Raw genomic sequence first — 15,939 nt, forward strand, 5'->3', positions numbered from 1 at the left:
TGCAGGCTTGCTTCCCATTGCTCAAGTATAGTTTAATTGAAAAATAAAATGAAAATCGCTTATTGTCACGAATAGGCTTCAATGAAGTTACTGTGAAAAGCCCCTAGTCGCCACATTCCGGTGCCTGTTCGGGGAGGCTGGTACGGGAATCGAACCGTGCTGCTGGCCTGCTTGGTCTCCTTTAAAAGCCAGCAATTTAGCCGAGTGAGCTAAACCAGCTCACTTAATTAATGCAAGGATAAGCTGCCCTGCAAGTTACTATTATTATTATGCAGTAATTTGATATTACAGAACTTGAATATTGCTGAAAATATTCATTTTATCAAAGCTTTTTGTTTTGCACTTATCAGGACAATTACAAGAATGCAAATACCTATGTCAAGAGAAACAACTTGAAATGAAATGAAAATCGCTTATTGTCACGAGTAGGCTTCAATGAAGTTACTGTGAAAAGCCCCTAGTCGCCACATTCCGGCGCCTGTTCGGGGAGGCTGGTACGGGAATTGAACCGTGCTGCTGGCCTGCCATGGTCTGCTTTTTTAAAGCCAGTGATTTAGCCCAGTGTGCTAAACCAGCCCCTTCATACTGTTTGAGAATAGGTTGGCAAATAGACTCTGGTAGTGCCATTGCCGTGGAGAATACAGCAGTTGATGTTGACTGACGGTTACCTTCCAAGCATTGTTTGAAATTTAAACCAGACAGCTTGACTCTCATTTGTCAAGACATTGCCCTGTGGAATGAACCAACAAATGGCTATCACTTATTGTTTAGCTGAAACAGGCGCAATCAATGTACATATTTGTTCTGTCTGTAAGGAACATGGTCCTGTATATTAATATATGTAGCTTCTAGAACATGTAAATGTGCCACACTGCAAACCTGACTGAATCTTAACAATTATGCTGCCAACCAATTTATCACACTGAGGATTATTTAACAGAGGTTGTCCTATTGTGGAATTACATCGAATTTTGGGCGTTGTGTCTTGCGTTCTGCAATCAAGGGCTGGTTATATACGGTCTGCACTTTGCCAACTGTGGACAGCAGAAGGGACATGCTGTTGGATATGATCCACCAGTCTTTAGGGCGTAAGACCTACATACCTAGCATCACACTGGCATTACAATTGATATACCACATTACTCATTTGTATGATAGGCAGAATGTCTCTTTGGCTTGAAGGCAGCAGCCTATTAATGGTGAATATCATTTGTGTTGCTACTGCATAGTAGGAACATGGAACAGATTGCTTCACATGTTGCTCAAATTTGTGAGGTATCTTACTCTTACAGGGTAACAGGAGGTACTTTTCAGCGCCAAAAGTGACTGCCTTAGGCCTTTCATGCGCAACATATGCTAAGTAATCCTCAGTATGCTAAAGGTTATGCTGACAACCAATTTAAGATTGTCTATCGGGCTTGCAGCATGGCATATTTGCATGTACTAGTGGCTATAATATACATGGGGCCCTGTTCTTTGCAAGCAGGCAGAGCATGTACACACATTGTGCCTGTTTCAGTAAACAAAATAAATCATGGCTATTTGTTGATTAATTCCACAGGGTAATGCCTTGACCAGTAACCATCAACTGGTGAATTCTCCATTTCAGCAGCTCTACCAATTAACAATAGAACATTACAGCACAGTACAGGCCCTTCGGCCCTCGATGTTGCGCCGACTTGTGAAACCAATCTAAAGCCCATCTACACTATTCCATTATCATCCATATGTTTATCCAATGACCATTTAAATGCCCTTAAGGTTGGCGAGTCCACTACTGTTGTAGGCAGGGTATTCCACGCCCTTACTACTCTCTGAGTAAAGAACCTACCTCTGACATCTGTCCTATATCTATCTCTCCTCAATTTAAAGCTATGTCCCCTCGTGCTAGCCATCATCGTCTGAGGAAAAAGGCTCTCACTGTCCACCCTATCTAATCCTCTGATCATCTTGTATGCCTCTATTAAGTCACCTCTTAACCTTCTTCTCTCTAATGAAAACAGCCTCAAGTCCCTCAGCCTTTCCTCATAAGATCTTCCTCCATACCAGGCAACATCCTGGTAAATCTCCTCTTCACCCTTTCCAATGCTTCCACATCCTTCCTATAATGCAGCGACCAGAACTGCACGCAATACTCCAAATGCGGCCGCACCAGAGTTTTGTATAGCTGCAACATGACCTCATGGCTCCGAAACTCAATCCTTCTACCAATAAAAGCTAACACACCGTACGCCTTCTTAACAACCCTATCCACCTGGGTGGCAACTTTCAGGGATCTATGTACATGGACACCGAGATCTCTCTGCTCATCCACCCTACCAAGAATCTTACCATTAGCCCAGTACTCTGTATTCCTGTTACTCCTTCCAAAATGAATCACCTCTCACTTTTCTGCATTAAACTCCATTTGCCACTTCTCAGCCCATCACTGCAGCTTATCTATGTCCCTCTGTAACCTGCAACATCCATTGTCCACAACTCCGCTGACTTTAGTGTCATCCTCAAATTTACTCGCCCATCCTTCTATGCCATCCTCCAGATCATTTATGAAAGTAACAAGCAGCAGTGGCCCCAAAGCAGATCCTTGTGATACACCACTAGTAACTGAACTCCAGGCTGAACATTTCCCATCAACCACCACCCTCTGACTTCTTACAACCAGCCAATTACTGATCCAAACTGCTAAATCACCCTCAATCCCATGCCACTGTATTTTCTGCAATAGCCTACTGTGAGGAACCTTTTCAAACGCTTTACTGAAATCCATATACACCACATCAACTGCTTTACCCTCGTCCACCTGTTTGGTCACCTTCTCAAAGACCTCAAGGCTTGTGAGGCACGACCTACCCTTCACAAAACCGTGTTGTCTATACCTAATCAAATTATTCCTTTCCGGATGATTATAAATCCTATCTCTTATAATCCATTCCAAGACTTTGCCACAACAGAAGTAAGGCTTGCTGGACTATAGTTACCGGGGTTGTCTCTACTCCCCTTCTTGAACAAAGGGACGACATTTGCTATCCTCCAGTCTTCTGGCACTATTTCTGTAGGCAATGATGACATAAAGATCAAAGCCAAAGGCTCTGCAATCACCTCCCTAGCTTCCCAGAGAATCCTAGGATAAATCCCATCCGGCCCAGGGGACTTATCTGTTTTCACACTTACCAGAATTGCTAACACCCCCTCCTTATGAACCTCAATCCCGTCTAGTCTAGTAGCCTGTATCTCAGTATTCTCCTCGACAACATTGTCTTTTTCCTGTGTGAATACTGACGAAAATATTCATTTACCGCCTCTCCTATCTCCTCGGACTCCATGCACAACTTCCCACTACTGTCCTTGACTGGCCCTACTCTTACCCTAGTCATTCTTTTATTTCTGACATATCTATAGAAAGCTTTAGGATTTTCTTTGATCCTACCTGCCAAGGACTTCTCATGTCCCCTCCTGGCTCTTCTTAGCTCTCTCTTTAGGTCCTTCCTGGCTAACTTGTAACGCTCAAGCACCCTAACTGAACCATCATGTCTCATCTTTACATAAGCCTCCTTCCTCTTGACAAGTGATTCAACTACTTTAGTAAACCGCGGTTCCCTCGCTCGACCACATCCTCCCTGCCTGAAAGGTACATACTTATCAAGGACACGCAGTAGCTGTTCCTTGAACAAGCTCCACATTGCAGTTGTACCCATCCCCTACCGTTTCCTTCCCCATCCTATGCATCCTAAGTCTTGCCTAATCGCATCATAATTTCCCCCAGCTATAATTCTTGCCTTGCGGTATATACCTATCCCTTTCCATCGCTAAAGTAAACGTAACCGAATTGTGGTCACTATCACTACCTCCAAATCTGGCCTGGTTCATTACCCAGTACCAAATCCAATGTGGCCTCGCCTCTTGTTGGCCTATCTACATACTGTGTCAGGAAACCCTCCTGCACACATTGGACAAAAACTGACCTATTAACAACTACTCTGTTACTTACGCTCCTATCCAGAATCATCTTTGCAATTCTTTCCTCTATATCTCTGGAATTTTTCAGAGGCCTATAGAAAACTCCCAACAGGGTGACCTCTCCTTTCCTGTTTCTAACTTCAGCCCATATTACCTCAGTAGACGAGTCCCCATCAAACGTCCTTTCTGCCACCGTAATACTGTCCTTGACTAATAATGTGCATCTCCCCTTTTACCAACTCCCCTGAACTTACTGAAACATTTAAACCCCGGAACCTGCAACAACCATGCCAGTCCCTGCTCTATCCATGTCTCCGAAATGGCCACAACATCGAAGTCCCAGGTACCAACCCATGCTGCAAGTTCACCCACCTTATTCCGGATGCTCCTAGAGTTGAAGTAGATACACTTCAAACCACCTTCCTGCCTGCCGGTACTCTCCTGTGACCTTGAAACCTTACTCATGACCTCACTACTCTCATCCTCCTGTACACTGGAGCTACAATTCAGGTTCCCATCCCCTGCTAAATTAGTTTAAACCCTAGTTTAAAGTCCACTTGCCAGCCAATTAGTGCTCTCTTCTCGCACAGTATAAAGTTGTTGTTTCCTCTGACATTGGTATTCTTGCAATTGTTCTGATTTGAACATAAAATTCCTACAGTGCAGCAGGAGGCTATTCAGCCCTTTGAGTCTGCACCTACCCTCTGAAAGGGAAACCACCCTAGGCCCACACTATCCCGTAACCCCATCTAACCTGTGCATCTATGTAAGACCTGGATTACACCTATCTCATAAGTAATATTCAGATCATTTTTTTTTCAGGATGAAAATATGGAAACGGGAAATGAACTTGATACCCAGGTTGCAATGGAGGCAAGCAGTGAAAGTAAATTGCTTGATCAAGGAACTGTCCAAGATCTTGCGAGTCACGGGGAAAGTCGGACTGAACAAATCATTGAAGATTCTATAGACCTGGCTTGCAATGGCAAACTGGAGGAAGTGAGAGATGTGATAGCTGAATCAACATCAAACTGCACTGGAGGAGCTTCTGAATTGGGGGTCAGCAGTGCAGAGGTCAGTGGTAGTTCTACCTCCTCCGACATCATCTCTGGGACACCACAGAAATCGAGCAGCAGACGACAGTCGTTTATTACTCTGGAGAAGTTTGATCCATCCACAACGTGCTGCTTCAGTAACTCGCCTTTGGTTACATTTGCACAAGCTGCTGCTGAAGTTTTTGCTCCTCAGCGGGATGAAGTAATGGAGGTGGAAAATGCATCCCAGCTTGAGGCGGATAAAGTTTGCCAGGATGTCAGTTTGAATACTACAAAAACTGGGCCAAAGAATGTCTCGGTCACTGAGGGGAAACGCGGTAGACGCAGGCAAAATAAATCTGAACAGTCAACTGTAGAAAAAAAAAACAATGGCATCAAAGCACCCAAATGTATTAAGAGTTCTGAAGGTGAATCCTCTGATGCAAAAGAAAATTTTTCAACTACTGATAGAGGCACCCCTAATAAAAACAAATCTGATTGTGGTGAAGCTACTGCCAGCCAGACAAATAACAAACAAACAAAAGGCAGTGTTTTTAATGAAGATAAAAATTCTGCATCTCCTGCTGTGATTTTGAAAGCGAAAGCTTCAACTAAAGGTGCTTCCAGCAAACAAAATGAGATTGATGCAAATTCTTCTAAAATCCTGACAAATATAACACTAAGACGTTCTTCTAGGAAACATTTGGATGTGGCAGTGACTCCTCAGACCGATTGCAAGGAAAAAAGAGAGGATAATAAATTTGGGACAAGATCACAAAATGAAGGGGAGGAACCTCTTAAGAGCAAGTCGTCTCAGCATGACGAGCTCTCAAAGGGAAAAGAGAATGATTCTAAAACTTCATCTAGCAAACCTGCAACTGAGAAAAGCAGGACTTTGAAAACTGATTCTCAAGACTCTGATTCTAACAAAACTACCCCAGCTACTGGCAAAGTCCGCCCTCGCTACCAGACCCGGAGGGCATCCCAAGGCTTGACTGAAGCGGAGAACAGCAGCTGTGGAATAACTGACTCAGAAAATTCTGAAGGAAATTCAAAATTTCAGGAGGGTCAAAAGAAAAGGAGAACGTTTAAGGGGAAAACAAAGACCAAAGATCTGTCCCTTGACGACAGCAAGACGAAAGGAGTAATGGTCTGTGAACCAGCTCTGGGCAGTCAACTGTGCTCAAAAAATGAAACTGTGCAGATGAAGTGTTCAGAAAAAGAATTGCCAATTGAAAATAAGCATAAACAAGAAGAGGCAGTGATGACTCAAGAGGCAGATATAGAAAATCTGGATGCGATAAATACTGGGCAGACATCACCAACAGCACTCGCTTTAGTTGAAAAGGACCACAAAACGCACAGCACAGCACATCACACAGGAGAAGTGCCTGAAACTGTTGCAAGCGCAAAGACTGAGCTTGGTTTAGAACAGGGCAAAACAGAAGACGTTTGCACAGTTGCCAGTGTTGGATCATTGCCTTTTGAGGCGGGGGTTTCAACAGCTGAATTGTCAACTGATGATTGTTCAAATCTTTCAGATGTACAGCTTTCGATCCAGAAGAGCCAGCAATTGAATGAGTGCCATGTGAGAAGTAAAAGGACCAGGAAAACGAAGAACTGTGATTGTTGCAAAGACCCTTCACAACAACATGGGAAGTCACGACTGGAAAGCAAAGAGAATTCCACCAAACGAGAGCCACGATCTGATGATCAAAAAGAGCATTCTCCACACCCGAGCTCTTCAATTTATAATTCTTCAGAAGGGCTATTAGAAAGTCCCAAGTTTAGTAACATCATAAATGGTGGGCCCTGTGCATTCAGTACGCCTCTTTCGGGAAATAGCAAGATACAGTTTTTTGGTATTTCTGTTAGTACTGTTCCATCTGAAGTGGATTTGGCTGAAGAGAAAGAGCTCATTCCAAGGATCGAAACTTCCACAGAGCAGAAAATGGTGATGCAGCCCTCTACAGAGTGGAAAGTGATGGAAGACACTTCCACGAAGCAAAAGATATTGGAGGAGTCCTTGACAGGGCAGAAGCTGATGGGCGACTCTTCCATGAAGCAGAAAGTAGCGGAGGAGTCCTCTACAGAGCACAGAGTGATGGATGACACTTCCACCAAGCAGAATGTGGTGGAGGAATCCTCTACAGAGCACAAAGTGATGGATGACACTTCCACTAAGCAGAATGTGGCGGAGGAGACCTCTGCAGAGCACAAAGTGATGGATGACACTTCCACCAAGCAGAATGTGGTGGAGGAGTCCTCTACAGAGCACAAAGTGATGGATGACACTTCCATGGAGCAGGAAATGGTGGAGGAGTCCTCTACAGAGCACAAAGTGATGGATGACACTTCCACCAAGCAGAATGTGGTGGAGGAGTCCTCTACAGAGCACAAAGTGATGGATGACACTTCCACCAAGCAGAATGTGGTGGAGGAGTCCTCTACAGAGCACAAAGTGATGGATGACACTTCCATGGAGCAGGAAATGGTGGAGGAGTCCTCTACAGAGCAGAAAATGATAGATGCTTCTTCCACTAAGCAAAAAGTTGTGGAAGAGTCCACGACAGAGCAGAAAATGATCGATGCTTCTTCTACTAAGCAGAAAGTTGTGGAGGAGTCCTCTACAGAGCAGAAAATGATAGGCGACTCTTCCACAAAGCAGAAAGTTGTGGAAGAGTCCTCTGCAGAGCCGAAAGTGATGGATGACACTCCTATGGAGCAGGAAGTGGTGGAGGAGCCCTCTACAGAGCAGCAAATGATGGGCGTCACTTCTACGAAGCAGGAAGTTGTGGAGGAGTCTGCTGCGGAGCGGAAAGTGATGGATAGCATTTCCACAGAACGGGAAGCAAAAGAAACTTCAAATTTTGGAAAGAGTGAACATGTGCAATTAACAGAGGAGGCTGATGGCACTGTTGAAGTGTCATTGTCAGAAGCTGAACGAGTGTCTAATGATGTTGCCTTGATCCAAGGTGAACCGTTAGAAAGCAAAGAAACACTAGTTAGCTGTGAGTTGGACCAAGATCAAATGAGTGGGACAGGTGTTGCAGCTCCAGTTGACCAAGTGGCCATGATACAGTCTGAACCGGATCAGATGGACAGGACAAGTGTTTTAACCCTATTTCACAAAACAATTGTACAGGATGAACCAATAACTGCAGAGCATTTTAGAGAAGCAGAATCTGATGGAAATGAAGAAACTTCCGAGGTGGCATTAACTGCAGAAATTGATCTCCCCAAACCTATGATACCAGGTTGTAATGTGGTTGAGCACATGTCAGAGCACCTCATGGAATCACCCCAAAAGACTAAAAATGAAGCCCCGTTTTTGCTTGGATCAATGCACAGTCCATCTGAAATGCAGGCATGCTGTGTGTGGTCACCCACAGCATCACCTTCTACAAGTATCCTCAAGAAAGGAATTAAACGATCATCTGAAAATGATTCTCCTTCTCCGATGAATAAGGTATATGAAAGCGACTAGAATATTTTTAGTTTGGTTATGAAAAAAATGAAAATCGCTTATTGTCACGAGTAGGCTTCAATGAAGTTACTGTGAAAAGCCCCTAGTCGCCACATTCCGGCGCCTGTCCGGGGAGGCTGGTACGGGAATCGAACCGTGCTGCTGGCCTGCTTGGTCTGCTTTAAAAGCCAGCGATTTAGCTTCTGAAAATTGTACAACAGTAGAATTTGTTTGCCTCGTATTGATTGCACACGTTTTCCCCCAATCCCAAGTGCAGAGCGGTTGGGTGCATTTTGCAGCGTTGAGAATTAAATTCTAGCACGTGTAGCGTTTAACCAGCTAAAATTGCCAAATTGTGTTCTGCCATAAGACCATGAAAAAATACGAGCAGAATGAGGCAACTCGGCTCATCGAGTGTGCTTCACCATTCAATCATGGCTGATATTTTTCTCATCCCCATTCTCCTGCCTTAAAGACACTCAGTGATTTGGCCTCCACAGACTTCTGCAGCAAAGAGTTCCAGAGATTTACAACCCTCTAGCTGAAGAAATTCCTTCCCATCTGTTTTAAAGGATCCTCTCTTCAGTCTGAGATTGTGTCCTCTGCTTCTAGTTTTTCCTAAAAGTGAAAACATCCTCTTCCCGTCCACTGTATCCAGGCCTCGCAGTATCCTGTAAGTTTCAATATGATCTCTTCTCCCCCCCCCCCCCTAATCATCTTTCTGAACCCCAACGAGTACAGAACCAGAGTCCTCAAAAGTCCCTCATACGACAGACAATCTCTTCATTCCAGGGATCATTCTTGTGAACCTCCCCTGGACTCTTTCACGGGCCAGCACATCCTCCCTTGGATACGGGGCCCAAAACTGCTCCCAATGCTCCAAACTGGGTCTGACCAGAGCCTTCTTTAGCCTCAGAAGTACATCGCTGGTCTAGTATTCTAGCCTTCTCGACATGAATGCTAACATTGCATTTGCCTTCCTAACTGCTGACTGAACCTGCACATTAACCTTAGGAGAATCGTGAACAAGGACTCCCAAGTCCCTTTGTGCTTCTGATTTACTAAGCATCTTCCCATTTAGAAAATAGTCTATGCCCTCCATTTCTCCTTCCAAAGTGCATAACCTCACACCTTTCCACATTGTATTCCATCTGCCTCTTTGACCACTCTTGTAGCCTATCCAAGTCCTTCTGCAGCCCACCTGCTTCCTCAATACTACCTTTGTATCATCTGCAAACCTAGCAACAGTGCCTTCAGTTCCTTCGTCCAGATCATTGATGTATATTGTGAAAAGGTGTGATCCCAGCACCGACTCCTAAGGCACACCACTAGTCACTGGCTGCCATCCTGAAAAAGACTCCTTTATCCCCAGTCTCTGCCATTCAGCCAATCCTCTATCCATGCCAGGATCTTACCCTTAACACCATGTGCTCTTAACTTATTTAACAGTCTCCTATGTGGCATCCTGTCCAACGCCTTCTGAAAATCTAAATAAATCACGTCCACTGGTTCTCCTTTGTCTACCTTCCTTGTTATTTCTTCAAAGAACTCTAACAAAGTTGTCAGACATGACTTCCCCTTGATAAAGTCGTGCTGATTCAGTCCTATTTTATCATGCACTTCCAAGTACTCCGCGATGTCATCTTTAATAATGGACACTAAAATCTTACCAATGACCGAAGTCAGGCTAACCGGCCTATAATTTCCCGTCTACTGCCTCCCTCCCTTCTTAAACAGCAGTGTTACATTAGCCACTTTCCAGTCCTCTGGGACCATTCCTGCCTCCAGTGATTCCTGAAAGATCACCACCAATGCTTCCGTAATCTCCTCAGCTATCTCTTTTAGAGCCCTAGGATGTAGTCCATCCGGTCCAGGTGATTTAACCACCTTCAGACCTTTCAGTTTCCCCAGAACTATCTCCTTAGTGATGGTCACCTCTACCCCGATTCTCCAAGAACTCTAGCGTCCCTCTGGTGTCTTCCACCGTGAAGACTAATGCAAAGTAACTATTCAGTTTGCCGTTTCTTTATTTCCTATTATTACTTCTCTAGCCACATTTACCAGTGGTCCAATGTCTATTTTTGCCTCTCTCTTACCTTTTATATATTGAAAAAAACTCTTCCTGTCTTCCTTTATATTACAAGCTAGCCTGCACTCAAATTTCACCATCTCCCCCCTTATTGCTTATTTAGTTGTCCTCTGCTCTCTCTTAAAGGCGTTCCACTAATACTCGCCACTTTGTATGCTTTTTCTTTTGCTTTTATGCTGTCCTTGACTTCCCTCGTCAGCCAGGGATGCCTCGTCCTCCCCTTAGCATGTTTCCTCCTCCTTGGGATGAATTTCTGTTGTGCCTCCTGAATAACTCCCAAAAACACCTGCCAATGCTGTTCCACTGTCTTACGTGCTAGCCTCCTTTTCCAATTAATTCTGGCCAGCTCCTCCCCCATGTCTTTGTAGTTACCCTTATTTAATTGTAATACTGTTACATCTGATTGCAGCTTCTCCCTCTCAAACAGCAGGGCAAATTCTATCATATTGTGGTCACTGCTCCCTAAGGGTTTCTTCACCTTAAGTTCCCTAATCAGATCTGCCTCATTACACATCACCAAATCCAGAATTGCCTGTTCCCTAGTGGGCTCTGTCTGTCACAAGCTGCTCCAAAAAAAACCATCTTAGACATCCCACAAATTCCTTTTCTTGGGATCCACTACAAAACTGATTTTTCCAGTCCACCTGCATATTGAAGTCCCCCATGATTATTGTAATGCCTTTTTAACATGCCTTTTCTATCTCCTGATTTATTTTCTGCCCCACATCCTGACTACTGGGAGGGGGCCTGTACATAACTCCCATCAGGGTCTTTTTATCTTTGCTATTCTTCAACTCTACCCACAGAGATTCTATGCCTTCTGATCCTATATTGCTCCTTGCTATCCATTTAACTTGATTCCTTACTAACAATACAACTCCGCACCCTTTTCCCATCTGCCTCTCCTTTCGATAGGATACTTAACATTGGAAATTTAGATCCCAGTCCTGATCCCCTTGCAGCCATGACTGTGATGCCCACGATAGCACAGTGGTTAGCATTGTCGCTTCACAGCACCAGGGTCCCAGGTTAGATTCCCGGCTTAGGTCACTGTGCGGAGTCTGCATGTTCTCCTCGTGTCTGCATGGGTTTCCTCCGGGTGCTCCGGTTTCCTCCCACAGTCCAAAGACGTGCAGGTTAGGTGGATTGGCCATGCTAAATTGCCCTTAGTGTCCAAAGGGGTTGCGTGGGGGTACTGGGTTATGGGTATGGTATGGAGTTGTGGGCTTAAGGGGGGTGCTCTTTCCAAGGGCTGGTGCAGGCTCGATGGGCCGAATGCCCTCCTTCTGCACTGTAAATTCTATGTTCCATGTTCTGACATCGTACCGGCTAATTTCAATGTGAGCAACAAGCTCATTTACCTTGTTCCCTATACTGCGTGCATTTAGGTACAACACCTTCAATCCTGCATTGACCACCTTCCTTCTCTCATTTGTCACCTTTCTTGCTCTGCCTGAGGGTGATGTGTTGTTCTCTTATTTTGGTCTCTATTTCCCCTTCAGTTATTACACCTTCTAAGCTAACATTCTGGTTCCCACCCCCCTGCCATATTAGTTTAAATCCTCCTGAGTGACTCTAGCAAATCTCCCAGCCAGACTATCCAGTTTAGATGCAACCCCTCCTTGTACAGGTCCCACCTGCCCCAGAAGAGATCCCAATAGTCCAGAAATCTGAAACTCTCCCTCCTGCACCACCAGTTTAGCCACATGTGTAGCTGCACTATCCTCCTATTTCTTGCCTCACTGGCATGTGGCACAGGGAGTAATCCTGAGATTACAACCCTTGAGATCCTGTTTTAGCTTACTGTCTATGCAGGACCTCATCACTCTTCCTGCTTATGTCATTAGTACCTTTGTGTACTAGGACCTCTGGCTGTTCACCCTCCCCCTTCAGGATGTCCTGTGTTCGTTCAGAGCCATCCTTGACCCTGGCACCAGGGAGGCAACACACCATCCTGGAGTCTCTTTCACATCCACAGAAGCTCTTATCTGTGCCCCTTACTATAGCATCCCCTGTAACTCGCTCTCCTGACTTCCAGGTCGGCTATGAAGGAGTAAGTCGCACATTTGGTGGCTCCCACTGGGTCGGACTTTTGGACCTTGTCCCCCGATTTCCTACCGGACTTGAACTGTAAAACTGAAGACCGAGGCAATTGTGTACTGAATTCCCACATCATGCATGGAGAGAAGGACTAGAAGTGCTCGTAAAGGCAGAAACCGAAAGACAGAGAAGGCTTGGGCTGAAGCTGCAGCGGGAGACAGCATGGCGGAGGACCGGACCTCTGGTTTATCGACCCAGCGGTCAATGGAGCAGCTAATGCAAGTTGCTCAGGAAGGCTTTGCTGAGCTGAAACGGGACTGCTTGGACCCGATGAAAGAGTCGATTGAGCAGTTGGAGCTTAGATTGGACGCCCAAGATCGGGCGATCCAGAAGGTGGAGAAAGCGTTGGCTGAGCAGGAGGAACATAAAACTGCGGTGGAGTTGGAGGTGGGGATGCTGAGAGACCAGCAGAAGAAGCTCCTGGAGAAGGTGGAGGACCTAGAGAATAGGTCCCGCCGGCAGAACTTGAGAATCATTGGGCACCCAGAGGGGTCCGAAGTAGTGGACACTGGGGCATACATCGCAGATATGTTTGAGAAGCTGCTGGGGGATGGGGCATTTGGAGGTGGACAGGGCTCACAGAGCACTTGCGAGGAAGCTGCGGACGGGAGACCCCCCACCCCCCGAAGGCAATGGTGGTGAGATTCCACAGGTACTTGGATAAGGAGCGCATTCTACAGTGGGCCGAGCAGACACGGAGCTATAAGTGGGACAATAGTATCCTGTGGGTCTACCAAGACCCGAGTGTGGAGGTGGTCAGGAGAAGAGCAGGCTTCAACCAGATTACGCGATCCTTTTTAAGAAAAAGGTGAAGTTTGTACTGTTGTATCCAGCCCGTGTCTGGGTCACTTACGAGGAACAGCACTTTTATTGCAAGTCGTCTGAGGACGCGCTGGACTTTGTGAAAAGGAAAGGACTGGTGGTGGACTGAGAACTTTTGAACTTTGCTGTAACATTCATGTTTTTTTTCCTTTTAGTTGCTCTGTTCTTTTAAAAACCTCGTTTTTCGTTTTGTGGTAGCTGTTGTAATGCCTTCTGTATTGATTTGGGACCAGTGGCAGAGCTGAGTGAGTTAATGTTTTCATTTGCACTGTTGGGGGATGGAGGTGTGCTTGTTTAGATTTTGGTGTCTTTCTGTTGGGCAATTGTGTGGGGATTGTTGGATGTTGGGGTATGTTTGTATGAGCGGGGAGGAGAGGGTGGGGAGAGAACAATAGGTGTATGAGCGGGGAGGAGAGGGTGGGGAGGGAACAATTGGTGGGAGACTATCCGGCACCAGGGATGGGGGCCACCAAGCTAGCTGGGCGGGCTAGCTCACGGAAGCGCAGTGGGGCTGTGCATATGTTCGGTTTATCAAAGGGGTGGGGTTACAGAGTGTTGTTACTGGGCGGGGAGGGGGGGAACATTCTGCTGACGAGGGAGGGACTTGGGCCGAGGGACAGAGGAGGTTGGGGACGGAGGCGCGGAGCATGGGCTGGAGGCAGGCCCAAGAAAAAGGATGGCTGGTCAGCGAAGTTGGGGGGCAATGAGCCCCCCAACTAGGCTGATCACCTGGAATGTTCGAGGATTAAATGGGGCGGTCAAGAGGGCACGTGTGTTCGGGCATCTTTGGGAACTGAAGGCGGACGTGGTAATGTTGCAGGAGACGCACCTTAGACTAACTGACCAGATTAGATTGAGGAAAGGCTGGGTCAGTCAGGTCTTTCACTAGGGACTGGATTCAAAGACGAGGGGTCGCGATTCTGATCAAAAAGTGGGTAGTGTTTGAGGCAGGTAGAATAGTTTTGGATGTGGGAAGTCGGTACATTATGGTCAGTGGGAAACTGAAGGGGGTGCAGGTGGTATTAGTAAATGTGTATGCGCCAAATTGGGATGATGTGGAGTTTATAAAGAGGATGCTGGGGAAGATACCGGACCTGGACTCTCATAGGTTGGTCATGGGAGGGGACTTCTGCACAGTTATTGACTCTGGCTTGGACCGGTCAAGCTCGTAAACGGGTAGGGTGCCAGCAATGGCAAAGGAACTAAAAACTTCCAGGGAACAGATTTGGGGGGGAGGGGGGGATCCATGGCGATTTGGGCAGCCGAGGATGAAGGAGCTGGGCAGCACGGTAGCATTGTGGATAGCACAATTGCTTCACAGCTCCAGGGTCCCAGGTTCGATTCCAGGCTGGGTCACTGTGCGGAGTCTGCACATTCTCCCCGTGTGTGCGTGGGTTTCCTCCGGGTGCTCCGGTTTCCTCCCACAGTCCAAAGATGTACGGGTTAGGTGGATTGGCCATGTTAAATTGCCCATGGTGTCCAAAATTGCCCTTAGTGTTGGGTGGGGTTGCTGGGTTATGGGGGTAGGGTGGAGGTGTGGACCTTGGGGAGGGTGCTCTTTCCAAGAGCCGATGCAGACTCGATGGGCTTCCTGCACTGTCAATTCTATCAATTCTTCTACTCACACGTGCATAAAGTACTCCCGGATCGATTTCTTCATTTTGTGCAGGGCCTTACTGGCAGGGGTGGTGGACATGGGGTACTTGGCGATCACAATCTCAGACCATGCTCCGCACTGGGTTGACCTGCAGGTTAGTAAGGACAGAAACCAGCGCCCACACTAAAGGTTAGATGTGGGACTTTTGGCTGAAGAAGGGGTGTGCGAGCGGCTGAGGAAATGTATTCTGCAGGTCAAATACACAGGGGAAATTTCAGCAGCAATGGTCTGGGAAGCACTGAAGGCGGTGGTTAGAAGGGAGCTGATCTCGATATGGGTCCATAGGGAGAAGGTGGACAGGGCAGAGACGGTTAAGGAGATACTACAGATCGATAGGTGGTATGCGGAGACCCCAGAGGCAGAGCTTTTAAGGAACAGGGGAGACTCCAGGCGGAGTTTGGCTTGTTAACCACAGGGAGTGCGGTGGAGCAGCTGAGAAAGGTGCGGGGGTGATCTATGAGTATGGAGAGAAGGCCAGCAGAATGCTTGCTGGTAGAAGGGTTGGGGGCCCCGATCAGGTAGCAAGAGATACTGGAGGGTCTGAAGGCCATGCAGTCGGGGAGAGCCCCGGGACCGGACGGGTACCCAGTGGAGTTTTAAGTTCTCTGGGATATTGGGGCCGGTGTTGATGAGGATGTTCGATGAGGCAAGGGAAAGAGGGGTGCTGCCCCCGGCGATGTCACAGGCCACAATTTCACTGATTCCGAAGCGGGCCAAGAACCCGGAGCTATATGGGTCCTACAGGCCGATATCCCTGTTGAATGTGGACGCCAAAACTTTGTCCTCCAGGATTGAGGATTGTTTTCCGGACGTT

General features: G+C 46.6%; 1 protein-coding gene across 3 annotated transcripts in view; it reads left to right on the top strand.

The window, feature by feature from the left end:
• The window catches only part of rif1 (replication timing regulatory factor 1), a 95,126-nt gene that overhangs the window by 65,441 nt on the left and 13,746 nt on the right, over positions 1-15,939 (top strand). For all 3 annotated transcript variants that reach the window (XM_038790007.1, XM_038790005.1, XM_038790006.1), the window contains one exon: positions 4,780-8,460. In XM_038790007.1, the coding sequence (XP_038645935.1) occupies positions 4,780-8,460 (3,681 nt within the window). The remainder of the gene's footprint in view (positions 1-4,779; positions 8,461-15,939) is intronic.

Source organism: Scyliorhinus canicula, chromosome 2 (genome assembly GCF_902713615.1).
Source record: "Scyliorhinus canicula chromosome 2, sScyCan1.1, whole genome shotgun sequence".
In the NCBI taxonomy this organism is placed as follows: domain Eukaryota; kingdom Metazoa; phylum Chordata; class Chondrichthyes; order Carcharhiniformes; family Scyliorhinidae; genus Scyliorhinus; species Scyliorhinus canicula.